At 47.1% G+C, this 16,139-nt stretch overlaps 1 protein-coding gene across 1 annotated transcript in view; it reads right to left on the bottom strand.

Moving 5' to 3' along the window:
* Positions 1–3,304: 3,304 nt before the first annotated feature.
* The window catches only part of TET3 (tet methylcytosine dioxygenase 3), a 159,725-nt gene continuing 146,890 nt past the window's right edge, over positions 3,305–16,139 (bottom strand). Inside the window, exons 7-11 of the mRNA XM_042782514.1 lie at positions 11,787–11,937; positions 8,439–8,528; positions 7,801–7,938; positions 6,293–6,629; positions 3,305–5,082 (exon numbers count right to left, since the gene is read on the bottom strand). Of these exons, the coding sequence (XP_042638448.1) occupies positions 3,305–5,082; positions 6,293–6,629; positions 7,801–7,938; positions 8,439–8,528; positions 11,787–11,937 (2,494 nt within the window). The remainder of the gene's footprint in view (positions 5,083–6,292; positions 6,630–7,800; positions 7,939–8,438; positions 8,529–11,786; positions 11,938–16,139) is intronic.

Here is a 16,139-nt window from a genome sequence, read left to right as displayed (position 1 = left end):
AAACACCTTTAGTCAAGATTCCCAATGGTTAGGTAATGGTTTCTTGAGCTAGCACCAGTTATTTTGTGAGAACCTGCTGTGAAGCGATTTTTATTTTAAAAATCTCTTAGCACAGAACTTTGCAAGTACTTCCCTTGCACGCAAAAGGCAGGGAAAATAAAACAAAGCACAAAAGGAACCAAACATTAGCAGTGCACGCGGACAGCGCCTATGGACAGGGCACACTGGGAGATGACGGTTAGGACTCCATCCTTTCTGTTGCTATATTTGTTACTCTTAAAACTCGGTCATGTTGTTAGGTTCTTTAGTTGCAATGGCTTTAGTTTTCTTCTCATGATAAAAATGTCTGTTAATCATCTTTAGGACTTAAAAAAATGAGAGTGCCAGTAAAAAATAAAAATTTGATTTTTCTCTTTAAGAAACCTTCAGCAGCAAGGGGGGACAAACAGCTGTGCATAGTTACTTTAAATACACATCTAAAGCATGCTAATTTTAATGACTGAGATTTGAGGTAGGTTATACATGTAGTGTGTAAAAATCAGCACGGGCTTGAGCACGGCAACAGCACCACCTAACTCGCATAACACCATTCTGAGGGGGATGGGAACGTCCAATGGAGACTGCCTCTTGACATCTCTCAGCAGCCTGTTTCCTAACCTAGAAATTTATGAACCAAAGGCTGTTTGGGCTAGGGGACAGAAATCACATGCTTTTAGCTTGTGTTGGTTTCTCCTTTCATCTAATGGCTTTACTACCAAAGGGCGATGAGGGGAAAAGTATATTTAACATACATTGGGAAGATTCACACGTGCCAAGTATTAGAATCACCTGGGTTACACTCAGGACCTTCCAAACCAACAGCCAACCTGGGGCTTTCATGGGCCATACAGACGGTCACATTCTCAAAATGTTTTGTAAAATATTGTATTTCTTGCTAAGATCATTTAAAATGAAGTTTTCAAGGCACCCCCGCATCTACCTAAGCACGAGTCAAATGAGACCTGCATAAAAGCACTGATGTGATAAGCAAAATAGCATTTAAAGGACCCAACTTTTCCTCAAAACTAGAAAATTAGCATGCTCATTAAAGACTCTGCTTCCTTTAGCTCGTCAAACGGAAGGTCAGAGGTTTTCCTATAAATCTGAGTTCTGAATAATCTAAATCCTGATAAGCTCTTGGGTATTTATTTCAAAAGCAATAATATTTCATTTTTGTCCTGTAAAATAAATGCAACTTTACAGAATATGGTAAAAGTGAAGGATAGACAAAGCACGTTAAATATTCAGCTACTATTTACAATTCTCCCACAATTACATGTTAAAACATACTTTTTTTTTTCAAGTTGCTGTTTAAATCTAGGCAAAAGTGCTTAAAAAAAATCTTTCACTATTTACAGTTAAAACCAGACCACATAAATGCTCAGGACATTTTACAGCGATTCTCCGCCAGCACCTCAGGACCGGTTACAGTAAATGCCCAGCGGGTCGGCTCTCAGCTCTTACACAAGGCACCTGGGAGTGCAGGAACTTGCCTTTTAGCATTGTCATCTGATTGTTAAACTCATTTTACTAAGACCCACATCTGAATACAACTGCTCAATAAATATGAGGTTTAGCTCAGGGCTAGGTTTTCATTCTCTGAGTGGCCATTCTTCCCTTGTGGAGTGTCCTGATGTACAAACAAGGGTGAAGCCTCCCATTCACCATGTACATCCACGTGGGGAGCTTGGCAAAATTTCTGCTAACACCACAGCAGAAACACACACTCCCAAGAAGTTTGACTTGCTGCAGATGAGTGTCGCTTCTACCTGTCAGGCCCAACCTCTCTCAGTAATGTCGCAAAAATTAAGCACCACATTCTCATTTCAATGAACTGAATGAATGCACCAGAATTTTAGAAGGGGCATGTTAAAGTGGGTGGAGAGGGGAGGAAGGGAAAAAGAGATGATCAAATAGAGAAATGGCACCAATTACGAAGGAAAATTATAGCAACCTGCTGAAAACATTTGACTCTTGCATTGTAAAACTGTTAAGTGTAACCTCCACCCCTAAATGACAGTGTGGAGGGGGTGGGCTCAGGTGTGAGCATGCACCATTGTCCAATGTGGAAATCTGGGAACAAGGATAAGATAGATGTGTTAATCCGCTGTTACACTGGTTTGCTGAGCTCCGGCAGGGGACAACCTGCCCTAGAGTCAAGAAAGTCCCAGCACAATATTACAGCACCAGGCTCTGCACAGCGATGGACTAAGAGCAACGCTGGCTTTTCACAGCTTGGGTTCAACTTCTTGTTTTTAAAGATACAGTAGCCCTTTTCTGGTATCAGCATAGACTTTTGGGGGGCACTTAAAAAAAAAACTGCCACTAAGACAAATTCCTTCAGCCCAGTATTAATTGGCTTGTCAACTTGGCAGAAAGGTCTCCTAAGAGCCTTCTCAATTCCAGCTCCATCTGAGGTGCTGCCTAGTGAACATAACATCATGTGACTTGATCGGTAAGACAGAGAGGATTCAGTGTGGAGACTAGCAAGCTTGCAGCCTTCTGCTTCCAACCTGGTTTCTGGGGAAATCTATGCCAGCATCTCAGGTACCTGGCTTGGGGTGCACGTGCCCCACAACTCCAAGCCTACCAGAGAGGACAGAGGCTGTCCTGAGGGCTCCTTTCCCTGGAGGGAAGGCATGTCTGTCAGGAGGGATGGACTGGGTGGCTACAATCTACACTTGATTCACGAGGGACAGATGGCTGAGAGAACCTCGCCAGCGCCCAAAAGGGTCAGGTGCGCCGGGCCCCGCAGCTGGCGCAGGAGTGAGCACCGCTGGCCTTTGCTGCTGATCCTTTACCATTACTTTTGTCGCTTTAAAAAAATCCAATAAATACACATTTTAAATGGAATTTAAAACTACTCCTTTGTGAAAGGACACTATAAACTTTCTTTCCATTATGGTGATATACAAGGATAGGATTTTAAAAACAAAGAGAAAATAAAAGCCCTACCCCCACCCCCAAACAAGGGGAAAAAAAAAAAAACAAAACAATAACCCAACATGGAGATATAAATATTAAGATCACGGAAAAATCACCCGACAGCCGTAGTTTCTTCTTCAAAGTGCTGGGGAGGTGGGGGGTGGGGTGGGGGCGGGTCAGTTCTGAGGTTTGGACCATAAATACATATATATGTATATCTATATATGTATATATAGATAAAAAGACTTCTGCACCCCCAACCCGCCCCCAGGTGTGAGGGCAAAAGCACCAGAGGCAGCTCGGGCCAGGCCCGATGCTGAGGTACGCTGGCTCCCGGCACCTAGATCCAGCGGCTGTAGGGCCCAGTGACCTTTGTGTAGGCGTAGGAGGACACGGTGACTGCTGAGTCTGTGGGCACGGCCAGCGCCTGCCGGGTGGGGACGGCCCCCTTCTTCTCCTTATGCTGGGGCTCGGCAACTATGGCGCCCCCCCACTTGCGCTTCTTCCCGTACAGCTTGGCCTCCTGCTGACCCAGGCCCAGCCGGGCGGCCTCCTCCTGCCGTGCCCTTGCCCTCTCAGCCAGCTGCTTCATCTTGGCCTCCCAGAGGGCCAGCCCATGGTTAGGCTGGTTGAGGTTCTTGTGCTGGTAGAAGACCAGCGAGATGCGGGTGGGGTGGCAGCGGTTGGGCTTCTTGAGAGGGGTGGTGGCGTGCAGTTCTCGACGGGCACACTCGATGAGGATGGAGCCATGTGCGGGGGCCACAGCCACACCACCGATGTTCTCGTCCAGGAAGTTGTGTTCACTGTCTGACCACAGCTCCTCTTCCTCCTCCTCAGCACCACCTTTCTCTTCCTTCACAGTCCCCTTGATGGGGGGCTCCTCAGCTGTCCCCTCCTCCAGGCTGAAGGGATCCCACAGCTTCTCCTCAGACTTCAGGGCCCCAAACAACTTCTCGCTGGGGCCCAGTGGTACAGTGAAGGACTGCCAGGCTTTGTCCAGCTGACTGGCCCCTGGAGTTGGGATCCGTCCCTCCTCCCCTTTCATGGGGCTCCACAACTTCTCTTGGAACCCAGGGCCAGCTTTCAGGGCAGAGCTGAAATCCCCTGCCCCTATCCCCCATGGCTTCTCAGTCAGGCCGGCCCCAGCCAGGGCTGAGGCACTGTTCCCAAACTTGCAAGGACTCCATGGTTTGCTTCGCAGCCGTCCTCCAGTCTGGGGAGCTGGCTGCTGCCCCTCGCCAGGAAACAGCCCCCACTGGCCATCTGGGAAGTGGGACGGGGTCAGGCAGCCAGTCCCAAAGGAACTTAGCTTGTCGGGGATGATGGTGGGGCTCTCTCCAGCAGGGAACACACCCCAGCTGCCACCCACACTGTTAGTCCTCTTGGGGGACATGCTTGGGCCTCCTACATACTGTCCCCATAGGTGATTGGGTCCCCCATTCTGAGATGCCTCGGGCAAAGGTGTTTTGCCCATCTTGCCAGGGTCTCTGGATACAGATTCGGCCTGGGCCAGTGGGTCTACTGGCTCTTGCTTGATGGATCTGGTGTAGCAGTTGGAACTCTGGGCAAAGGGTGAGGGGTCCCTGGACACTGGATGGATCTGGGGAACCTTGGGAAGCAGGTAATCCTTGGGGCCTGGATAAGCAGGCTGCTGGTGGTGAGGAGTGGGGTGGTGGGTGTCTGTGGGAACAGCCTGGCTAGGCAACTCGGCAAACTCAGCACCACCGTAGGCCGGGCTCAGGCTGTTGTGCAGAGCATGGAGATCTGGCTTCTTCTCAAAACTGCTACTGCTGCCACTGTGCCCCCAGGCACCAGGACCCAGGAACTGAGAGGGGAAGACAGGGTTGCTGGATGGGAAGCCATAGTAGCCAAATGATGGAAGAGCATATTTGGAGTGGAACCCGTTGACAGAGGTCAGGCTGGGCTGTGCATAGTAGGAGTGGTAGGAGTACACGCTATTCATGCTGTAAGGGTCGGAGGGTCGGCAGTTGCCCAGCACCGAGTAACTCTCTACCACTGCATTGCCACTGTACTTGAAGGAGCTGAAGTGGCTCTGTGGCTCCACCTTGAGGGAGGGCTTCAGGCCATGCTGGGATAACCCACCTTTCAGAGACAGGCCTGGGGAAAAGAGAAGGCAAGATGAGAAGGAGAAGAGAGAACCACCATCTGGAAAGGGCCTACACAGGAAGCTGGGGATGGAGCTTATGTTCTTTCCCTAAGATGTTTCTCCTCTTCCAGGATAGGCAGCACAGGTGAGACGTGCCCAAGGCAGTTTCTGGACTTGCCCACCAGGAGCTGCTTGGCACAGGCTCTGGGTTTAGCCCTGCTAGCTACCAGCTGCCACTGAGTCAACTTACACAACCTCACGTATGTCAGAGCAGAACCGTGTACCACCGGGTTTTCAATGGCTGATCATCTATCTAGAAGATGATTGCCAGGCCTTTCTTTCAAAGTACCTCTGGGTAGATGTCAACCACTAACTTTTCAGCTGGAAGCCACGTATACATTAACTGCACCACCCAGTGTTTCCCCCAGCCCCGTGGAGCAGATCAAAGGCAGGCCTTTGAGAAGTGGCTCCTTCTGCCTCACTCTCCCTCATCTCTACTCTAGTGAACCCTAGAGACCCTCACAGAAGCACCACATCTGACCCCACCCCTGCATGCTGGCCACCTCCCCCAGAAGCCTCCCCATAGACAGCAGGGAAAAATGAGAATAAATGCATTCTGTGGCCAGCCACGCCTCATAAACCTGACACCCATCTTCCCTGGAGCAATGTTGCTCTCCTCACACCCTCAGAAGGGTTGAGAAGAACAAGCTAACAGACAACCAAATGTTGCTCCTCTACAAAGCTCAATTCTAGGAGGGAAGACCGTGTCCGAGTGGCTCATATCAGGTGGGGTCCTGGGGCTGCTGCCAATCTCTGACAAAATTGAGTTACTGTATTTTCCACATATAATGCACCCACACAGAAACAAAACCAAACTCACTGCCGTCGAGTCAGATCCGACTCATAGTGACCCCACCTTGGGTTTCCAGGTGGTATCACTATGGAAACAGACTGCCCAACCTTCCTTCCGAGGAGCAGCCGGTGGGTTTGAACTGTCTACTGTGTCACCAGAGCTCCTGAATGCACCCACATAAATAACAAACAATGCTCATAAACATATACTGTGTATAATGATTGAAGGGGTTGCATAGTTTGCAAAAAAACCATATAATATGTGTGTTATTTGCATAGAAGTATGAAATGGGGTGGTATAGATGGCTGAATAGAGGCCCCAGACACCCACAGTGCCCGCTGCAGTCACCCTACCCTCTCTCCACACACCTGGGTCAGTGGGGACGCCGGCTAGCTCTAGGACTTCCTGCTTGATCTTCTCGGGAGTGCTCAGCTTCTCCTTCTGGATCTTCTTCTTCTCAGCTGCTGCCTTCCTGGCTTCCAACTGCCGCTGGCGGCATGATTTGGCAGGCTCTGGCAGGCGCCGGACCTCGCGGGGGAAGGCAGTGAGCACCTGGATGGCCCCACTGCCCACCTTGGCATTCTGGTTCTCTTCACTGCCGAACTCATCCGTGTTGGCCATCTTGTACAGGGGGAGCACGTGCAACTGCTCATCCTCAGGGATCTTGCCCACGCAGCGATTGTCTTCCTTGGTCAGAGTGCAGACCTGCTCCAAGCGGAGAGAGGAGAACACAGGGGTCGGGGGAGCCATGTGCTGGGAGCAGGCCTGAGCACACCTGACCCCTTCCTTGCTCACATAGTCCCAACTTCCTCCAGCCACCCCACCCCAATTTTCTCTATTGTTTCCTAGAGTTTCAAAAAACCACATTAATCTTGGTTTACAGAACAACAACATATTACCACCACTTAGAGTCTGCTCTATAGTTCGTGAAGATTACAGCCATGGAAACCCTATGGGGCAGTTCTACTTTGTCTTATAGGGTTGCCATAAGTCGGAATCAACTCAGCACTAATGGTTTTGGTTTGTTTTTTTGGTATCCATCAATCAGGATGCTGCAAAAGGCAGCTCAGTGGAAACCTGGAGCCTCTCAGATGTCTAAAGTATGGCTCTGGGTCTCTTAGACAATTAGATTAAATCCAAAAGATTAGATTCATTCATTTTCAGCAAGTGTTTGTTAGAATACAGTGGACACAGTCCCTGCCAAAAGATGAGCTATAACGTCCAGTAGTGATGAAAGCTATAAGGAAAAGATGAAGCAGGGTAAGAAATAGAGTGATAGGAGGCACTGTTTTAGGTATAGTGGTCAGGTGCCCTCTCTGAGCTGAGACCTGAAGGAGGTGAAAGGAAGCTCTGTTGAGTGTCTGAGGCTGAGTGCTCCAAGCAGAAGGACCAGCCTTCTGCAGGATCCTCATTAGATACCAAGTATCCTCATAGATACCAAAAACCAAACCCAACCCATTTTTGCTATCAAGTTTGTTCTGACTCACAGAGACCCAACAGGCAGATCAGAACTTGCCATAGGGTTTCCAAGGCTGTAATATTTATGGAAGCAGACTGCCTCATCTTTCTTCTGCAAAGCAGCTAGTGGGTTCTTAGCAGCTGAGTCCTTAACCACTGCACCACAGGGATCCACTGATGGTTACAGGGGGGGATCAATAACCCACCTAACACACACACACACAAGGCCAGCCTTATCCATTCCTTTCTCAGTGAGAAGTAGGCAGGAACAGGCAGTCTAGCAGGGCACCTCCAAGAGTTTTAGAATCTCATCTTCACATGAGATCATCTACCTACTAAGCCCAGCCTTTCTGCAGAGACCAGTCAGGCTGCTTCCCAGGACTGTCCCTAGGACTATGACAGGACACAGCTTCCTTACCACAGTACACCCGTTGTACAGGTTATGCTGGTCCTTGTGGGCGTGGGCACAGAAATCCATGCAGGCCGTGACCCCCGCGAAGGGCCGCCCTTCCTTCAGCCCAAGGCGGCAGTCAATTGCTATTTCCTCATTGGTTACCTGTGTGGACAGTCAAGGAGGTCTGAGTGAGTGGCCCCATGTCTGCACCTGGGGAAGTTAGGCCTTGGTGAGAGGGAGGGAGGTTAAGGATCATAGTCACTTGGCATGTAGGCTGCAGGGTGAGATTTTCTATTCCAAAAAAGTTAGCTTTCAGACCCCTTTAGGAATGCCTTCTTTCTGGGTTATCTCAACTCTCCCCATGCAATGCAGGAGTGACTGGGGAGAGACAAGAACCTTCCCTGTGGAAACCAGAACCAGAAGAGCATTACTAGGGAGAGTGGGTTGAGGACCAGGGGTAGAGAAGAGATGGTCTGGGAAAAAGTTAGCTTGCTGCTAAAAAAAAAGGCGGGGGAGAGCTGCTCAAAGAACTATAGCATTGCTCTCTATTTCTGGGCTGGGTGATTCTGGTAAGAAACACAAAGCAGCCTACTTCCCCATTTCCCGGTCTCAAGAAGAGACAAAAACAATATACCGGCAGAGAAAGGCCCAGGACCCAGTACCTGGTTCTGATAGGCCTGGGGAGCCAGCCGCTTGTACAGAGGAGCGACTTCGGTGGCCAGGTCCTGGAAACTCTTCCGTAGCACTTCTTCCTGCGGAGAGAAGAGCACTTACACACAGCAGACAGTGCGTGTGGGAAATTAATTACCTCTCCAGAATCATTGTGGGGTTGCCACTGGGAAGGTGGGAAGCAAGATGTCATCGGGTGTTTTTGCAGCATTCTGTCTGGGAGGGTTATGGTGCCATTTTAAAGTTGGGGACACTGAAGCTTACCAGGAAAAGCCACTGCCTGACAGGTCAGTGGTGTCTCTAGGTGGCACAGATGATTAACGTGCTTGGCTGCTAACTGAAGAGCTGGCAGTTTGAGTTCCTCCAGAAGTGTTTTGGGAGAAATGCCTGGTGATTTACCTTTAAAAAAATCAGCCACTGTTCTGGTTACCTAGTGCCATTCTGACAAGAATATACCACAAATGGGATGGCCTTAACAAACAGGAGTTTATTCTTAAAATTTGGAGGCTTTAAGTCCAAGTTCAAAGTGCCAGGCTCTAGGGGCTGGGTGAAAGCCCCTCAACTCTGCCTCCTGCTCCCAGCCCACTGGAGCTAGAGGTGTTTCTTCACTCAGACAGCTGCTGGCTTCTGAGACTGAGATGCCCCAAGGTTGACAAGGAAAAAGGCACAGTCCCAATGTTACCAAACCACACGGCAGGCCATTAACTTAAGTCCACTGTAAGTCCCAAGGTTGGCAGAGCATAGCAGGCTGCTGAGCAATGACACGGCTACATGCAGTGTCAAGTCTGCCATAGGCTAGAGACCATTCCCAAGGCTTCTTAAATACAGGAAGCAGACCACATACCCAAAGGCAGCTACCCAGCTGCTTGTGGTAGATCCCACCATGGAGTTGACTGCCAGTCTCATCATGGGGATTAACTACCACGAGTTGCCCAGCCACTCAACCAGGCCCAGCCAAGCTGACACACAAAGTGAACTACCACAGCCACCAAAAATCCTTTGCAGTCAGTTCTACTCTGACACACGTGGGGTCACAATGAGTCAGAGTCATAGGCAACTGGTTCTTTGTTTTTAAAGGTCCAGTCACCCTGACTGCTAAGCTACTGCTCTTGTAGGTTACAGTCCAGTTCAGCTCAGAATATATAAAACTGGTCTTGCTTTCAAGTGCTAAGCACCCTAGGTTAGAGGTGCAGTGGACGTGTAAAACATATGAGAGACTAGTACAGATCTTTCTTTCCATGTTGTAGATGGGAAATACAGGCAGAGAGATGGTCAAGTTCCACAGCCAGCCAGGTCCAGAGCCTGCCCTGAGCCAGATACGTACATTGACTTCAAAGCTCTATCCTTTAGACCTGCCCTAATATTTTAGTCACTAGACACATCATGTAGCTATTGATTAATTTTAATTAAAATTAAATTAACTTCAGTTTCTCAGTTATACCAGCCACATTTTAAATGCACAATGGCCAGGTGTGGCTCCAGTGGTCACTGTAGTATATGGCACAGAAAACATTTCTGTCCTCCCAGAAAGTCCTAGTGGACAAAGCTGCAGCCTCTCAGTTACATGAGGCTGAAGTCTCCAGGCACCTCTGCCTCTGCATCCCTCCAAGGGCAGTAAGTACGGTTTGTAGGGGCTCTTAGCAGGCCATGAGCATAGGCATGAAGAGTTTACTGAGAGGAAAGCAGAAGGAAGAGGGGAGAGAAAAAGAATACGTTCATGGAACTAGAAAAGGAAGGGTGAGACCAATGGCTGAGAGATCCATCCAGCGAAGCATCCATGGCTGTCCAGCCACACCCCACCACACCAGCCCAAGCCAGCAGGGCCATAGCCACCTCTTGACTGCTGTCTAAAATCTGCATGTGTGTGGCACATGAGCTTTGGGGAAACATGGACTGGGTTTAAATCCCTGTAGCCACCTGGCCCTGGCCAGGCTGTTGACCTCATGTGTAAAATAAGGAGTAATTGTGCCTAGATTGGGGGTGTCATGACACTAAGTGAGATGTCTGCGAAGTGCTCAGCATTGTACGTAGCACAGCACAGGGAAAATATTTGTGAGAAATTAAGCCGATGTATTTTTGTTCCTGGTAATTCCTAAATCTTGGTGACCCTGAAGTTCCTCTACTCATTGAAGCAACTGCATGACAGAGGGTGAATGCTGTCTTAAAAGTCTAGTGTCAAATTAGACTATTTTAAGCTCACACAACAGTCTAAAAGCCAGGCTTTGAGGAAATAAGTGTTCTAAATTTGAACCTACTTCATTTTACTTTGGAGTCCCTGGTTGTGAAGAGTGAAGCCTGATAGTCTGAGCACAGAAGCTGTGTGGGCTGTGGGGTAGAGACGTCCCAAGGGAAGTCCCCACCTCCAGAGGGGAGGAGGAGCCCTTCTCGCATAAGGAAGAGTTTGGAGTGAACTGGAAGGTCTAGAGTAGGATCAAGATGCTGTTATCTGGATCCTGGTGAAGGGACCCAAGACACCACCCTCTCAGGTCTCAGGCAGAAGGGAGGGAGGCTGCTTAGGGTGACATGACTAAGAGCCCAAATAGGTGTGCACTTTCTCTGCATATGGAACTCTGAGAGGATGCCATCTCTCAGGATGCCATTCACAACACAGGCAATAGAGGGAGAAACAGCCAAGGGGGAGCTGGCCTGAGCTCCTGGTCCCCCAGTCTGAGCATGGCTGCAGTGGATACCCAGCAGCCCAGGAGTCCTGCTGTCTTGGGGGGTGAGAAGGAAGCCTCATGGGCAGAGGCAGCCTGGCCTTCAGATAAGGACTGCAGAGGGGAGACTGTATTGCTCAGTGGTGCCAGCCCAGTGCCCAAGGGCCAGGCCAGGCCTCATGTAACAGGGACAGCGAGGGCTGGGATAACCAGACAACTGCACAGAGATGCAGGCAGGATGAGGGACACCTCAGGGAGTCCAGAGGGTCCTTTAAGGGCTGCAGGCCCCTCCTCCTGCTATGCTTTTACACCCAAAGAGATATGCTTGGAAGAATGAAGAAATGATTCTTTGAGAGGGTCAAACTCTGATGAGCAATTTGAGTGTTTACCTTAAATATTCAGAATATTTATCTTAAATAGACTGTTTAAAACTAGAAGAGTCTGAGGTACCTGTTGGCAAGTCTAATTTTCCATTTGTCAACTCCCTCCATACAACTCCCCACCACACACCTTGTTTCATAGCAAGATAAGGTCAATTAAACAAAAAATAAATAAAGCAAGCTACATTTTCTGCATACCTGAGCCAGGGTGTGCTAGTCCTACCTCCCCCCTTGGCTTTTAAAGACACCAGGTGAGAAAGGATCTATGGGAAGGGTCTTGTGTTTACTGTGGAGCTCTGCTCACCTCTTTGGGATTGTCCCCTGCGAGGCGGAACTTGCGAGGTGTCTTGCTTCGTGCATATTTGCAGCCATTGAAGTACATGCTCCAGGAACAGCCAAAGGAGAAGGAGGCACCACAGGTGTTGGGGTCTTTGCCTTGGCAAGCACAGGTCCGGCTGCAATGTACAGCACAGGTGAGGCATACAGATGCAACATGCCTTTGTCCTGGACTCAGCCTCCTTCCTCAAGGGGAGGCCCTGCTGAGGCCTACTGCCCACCAGCCTCCCAGTAACTGGGACCACATCTTTTCCCACCTCCAACTCTTTTTCTTGAGCTTCTTTGGATAGAAAGCCAACTCTGTTCTGCCCTGCCCTTGAGCCTGAAGGTCTAATCCAGAGTCTGTTATTGGGAAAAGTACATGGATTGCTTGAGATAGGCATAAACAGTCTACCTTAAAAACCCAATAAGGGTTATACTGTGCCCTAACTCTAATATCTACCAGATACAACACAGAAGTACAAACAGGGAAATAATATGAACCAAAGGTTTGAACACACCTGTCTCCTATAGCCCTAGATGATTACAGGCCTTTTTCCCTTCCCCGCTAACTTTTACTTATTTTGCTGTTGCTGTTGAGAATATATACAACACAACCAATTCAAAGTCTCTGCACTGATTACATTCTTTGAGTTGTGCAACCACTCTCACATTCCTTTTCTGAGTTGTTCCTCCCTTATTAATATAAACTCATTGCCCCTTGATCTTTTGAGTTGCTGTTGTTGATTGGATCCCATATAGTTCTTAAAAAGAGCATAATGTTCAAGGTGGACTTTTTTTTAGTAGTTAAACTGTTATTTGGTTTTAAGACTTTAGGGGATAGTTTTGGTTTAAGGTTTAAAGATCATCTCAAGGCAGTGGTTTCAGGGGTTTATTCATCCAAAAAGTTGGGAGTCCATGAAAATTTGAAGTTATGGTTTGTATTTTCCCCTTTTTGATCAGGAATCTTACATAGAACCTTTGATCAAAATGTTCAGTAATGATTGGTAGGCACCATCCAGTTCTTCTGCCTCACGGCAAAGGGGGCAGTTATTCACAGAGGCAATTAGCCACATATTCCATTTCCACCTCTAATTCCTAACTCTCCCCTTCCTTCTCTGTTGCTCCTGGTGAATAGAGACCAATTGTTGTGCCTTGGATGACAGTTAGTAGGCTTTAAGACCCCAGGCACTAGCAATGAACAAGGAGGTAGAACAGAAGCACTAAACACATTATTAGGCTAATTAACTGGGATGTCTCATGAAACCTTGAGCCTAAACCTTCAAACCAAGGAACCAAATCCCACGAGGTGTTTGCTTGTACACAAGCAGTCTCAGCACTTTTTTTTTTTTTTTTTTTGGTAACTGTTATATCACACAACTTTTGCCAATTCAACTTTTTACAGGTGTATTACTTATTGACTAATTACAATAATCAGCTGTGCAACCCTGCCCTTAATCAGTGCAATTTTCCCATCAATATTAAGCCCTCTTTTCCCCCTCCCTTTCACCCTTGACTAAAAACAAACAAATAAACAAACAAACAAACAAAAACCCCAACCCAAATCAAACCCACTGCCTCAAGTCGATTTCGACTCATAGCAACCCTGTAAGACAGAGTAGAACTGTGCCATAGGGTTTCCAAGGCTGTAAGTCTTTACAGAAGCAGACTGCCACATCTTTCTTCCACCCAGTGGCTGGTGGGTTCAAACCACCAACCTTTTGGTTAACAACTGAACATTTAACTACTGTGCCATGCCACCAAGGCTCTTTCACTTCAGGAAATCACTAATAGTCTCTATACATTTGCCTTTTTTTGTTGTTGTTTTGTGTCTTTTTGTGTAAGTGAGGTCATACAGTATTTGTCCTTCTGTGATTGACTTATTTCACTCAGCATAAGGTGTTCAAGCTCCATCCATATTGTAGCATGTATCAAGACTCCGTTTCTCCTACTGGCTGAGTATTATTCCATGTATGTATGCTATGCACCACATTTTGTTTATCCATTCATCTGTTGATGGGCATTTAGGTTGTCTACTTCTTGGCTGCCTAAGGCACTTGACTGCTAACCAGAAGGCTGGTGGTTCAAACCCACCAGCCACTCCTCAGAAGGAAGATGGGTCGATCTACTTCCATAGTGATACTGCCTCGGAAACCCAAGGAGGGGTCGCTATGAGTCAGGGCCAACTCGATGGCATATAACAACAACAACTTCTTGGCTATTGTGAATAGTGCTGCAATGAAAATGGGTATACAAGTCTCTTTTTGAGTCTCTGCTCTGATAGGCCTTTAAACCTTTCATGACCCATATAGCACTTTCCTATCTTCCAAGGGTCTCTGCGTGGGTTCTAACCCCAGGTATAAGGTAAAGATTCTAACACATATTTCTGGGGATACAATTAAATTCTTAACAGCCAGGTGGTTGTTGCTGTTAGTTGCAATTAAGTTGGCCTTGAACCCATAGTGACCCCATGCCAAAACCAAACCCAAATTCACTGCCATGGAGTTGGAATCTGACTCACAGAGACCCCTACTTGGGCTTCCAAGGCAGTATCACTATGGAAGTAGATGCCCAACCTTCCTTCCGAGGAGTGGCTGGTGGGTTTGAACTGCCAGCAGGAAACAAAATGTTGCCTGGTTTTTCTCTAGGGATTATTGGGCAGTGCATGCAGTCATCAGGAGGGGGCCTGTATAATTGTTTGAAGCAGAAGAAATGTGTGTGCTGCTAATTACTGTTTTTACAGGGTATTGTATGAGGTGATGTATCCTGGAGGTGTGATTTGGTAAAACTTTTGTCTCTTTTGACTTTTTACTGGGAGATAAGCCTTGAAAGTATATTTCCAGGTTCCTGTGTGTTATTTGGAAGTTGCTGTTCTAATGACAATTCTATATTCATACAAATACTGCATTTTCAGGTGTTCTAAATTGTATGCACTTGTCAAGGACTCTACAAGGTACTGCAGAATCCAGAGGGACATATGTGTCCCACTAACACTCCCCAAATCCAGAGGAACATGTGTCCCACAAAATTTTACCTCAAGTCCAGAGGAACAAGTATATCCCACATAATCCTACCCACCAGAGTCAAGAGTAACAAGTGTGTCCCACATAATCCTACCTAAGAGTTAAGAGGGAGGGACATGTATGTCCTGTACAATATGTATCACAATCTATATTTTACAACAAAATTTCAGAAATGTGCTTTGATTCAGTATAAAACCAAACCCACTGCTGTTGAGTAGGATCTGACTCATTGCAACCCCTCCTTGGATTTCTGAGGTGGTATCTCTATGAAAGTAGATTGCCCAATCTTCTTTCAGAGGAGCAGCTGGTGGTTTTGAACTGCCAGCCCTTCTGGTTAGCAGTCAAATGCCTTAGACACTATGCCACCAGAGCTCCCCTTTGATCCATTATGCCTTCCATTAATGAAAACACATGATATCAACAAAAAATTCAAAGTGGAAAATAATTGGATCATGAAAGGATTAAACAAATGAACACTGAAATTAAAATTCAACACTTAATAAAAATCTGGAAACAACCCAAATGCCCCTCAACTGAGGAATGGATAAACACATTGTGGTACATTGATACACAGAATATTACTCAGCAATAAAAGGAATGAGTACTGACTGACACATGTCAACATAGATGAACCTCAAATTCATTATTCTCAGTGATAAAGGCCAAACTCAAAAGGCCACACACTAGATGATTCCATTTACATGACAATCTTGCAAAGGCAAACCTACAGGGACAGGAAACAGATGGGTGGTTGCCAAGAGCTGGAAGTAGGGGAAGAGCTTGACTGTAAGGGGGCAGGGGGAATTTTGGGGGATAATGGAACAGTTTTATATTTTGACTGTGGTGGAGGCCTGTTAACATCTGTCAAAACTCTCAAAACTGTATACCTGAAAGTGTGAATTTTCCTGTAAATAATTACAGATTATAATAAGAAGAAGAAGACCCCACAATAGGCTACCATAGAATATATTCAGCCATAGGAGAAATGAAGTCCTGACACATGCTACAACATGGATGAACCTTGTAAATATTTTGCAAAATGAAGTCAGTGAATTACAAAAGGACAAAAAGAATCTCACTTATATGAAATACCTAAAATAGGCAAATGTATAAAGACCAGGGTCTATTAGTGGTTACCAGGGGTGGGAAGGAGGGGGACAAGGGGGTCGTTGTTCAGGAAGCAGTGAGTTTCTGTTTACAGTGGCAGCAAATCTGGCAATGATATTGGTGATAGTTGCACAACATGATTAATATAATCGATGTCACTAAATTGTACATGTGAAAAATGTTAATTTGGCAAATACTATGTTATATATATA

The sequence above is a fragment of the Orycteropus afer genome, unplaced genomic scaffold (assembly GCF_000298275.1).
Source record: "Orycteropus afer afer isolate SDZICR_OR568_19922 unplaced genomic scaffold, OryAfe1.0 scaffold00354, whole genome shotgun sequence".
Lineage (NCBI taxonomy): Eukaryota > Metazoa > Chordata > Mammalia > Tubulidentata > Orycteropodidae > Orycteropus > Orycteropus afer.
This window is presented reverse-complemented; position numbering and strand designations above follow the sequence as displayed.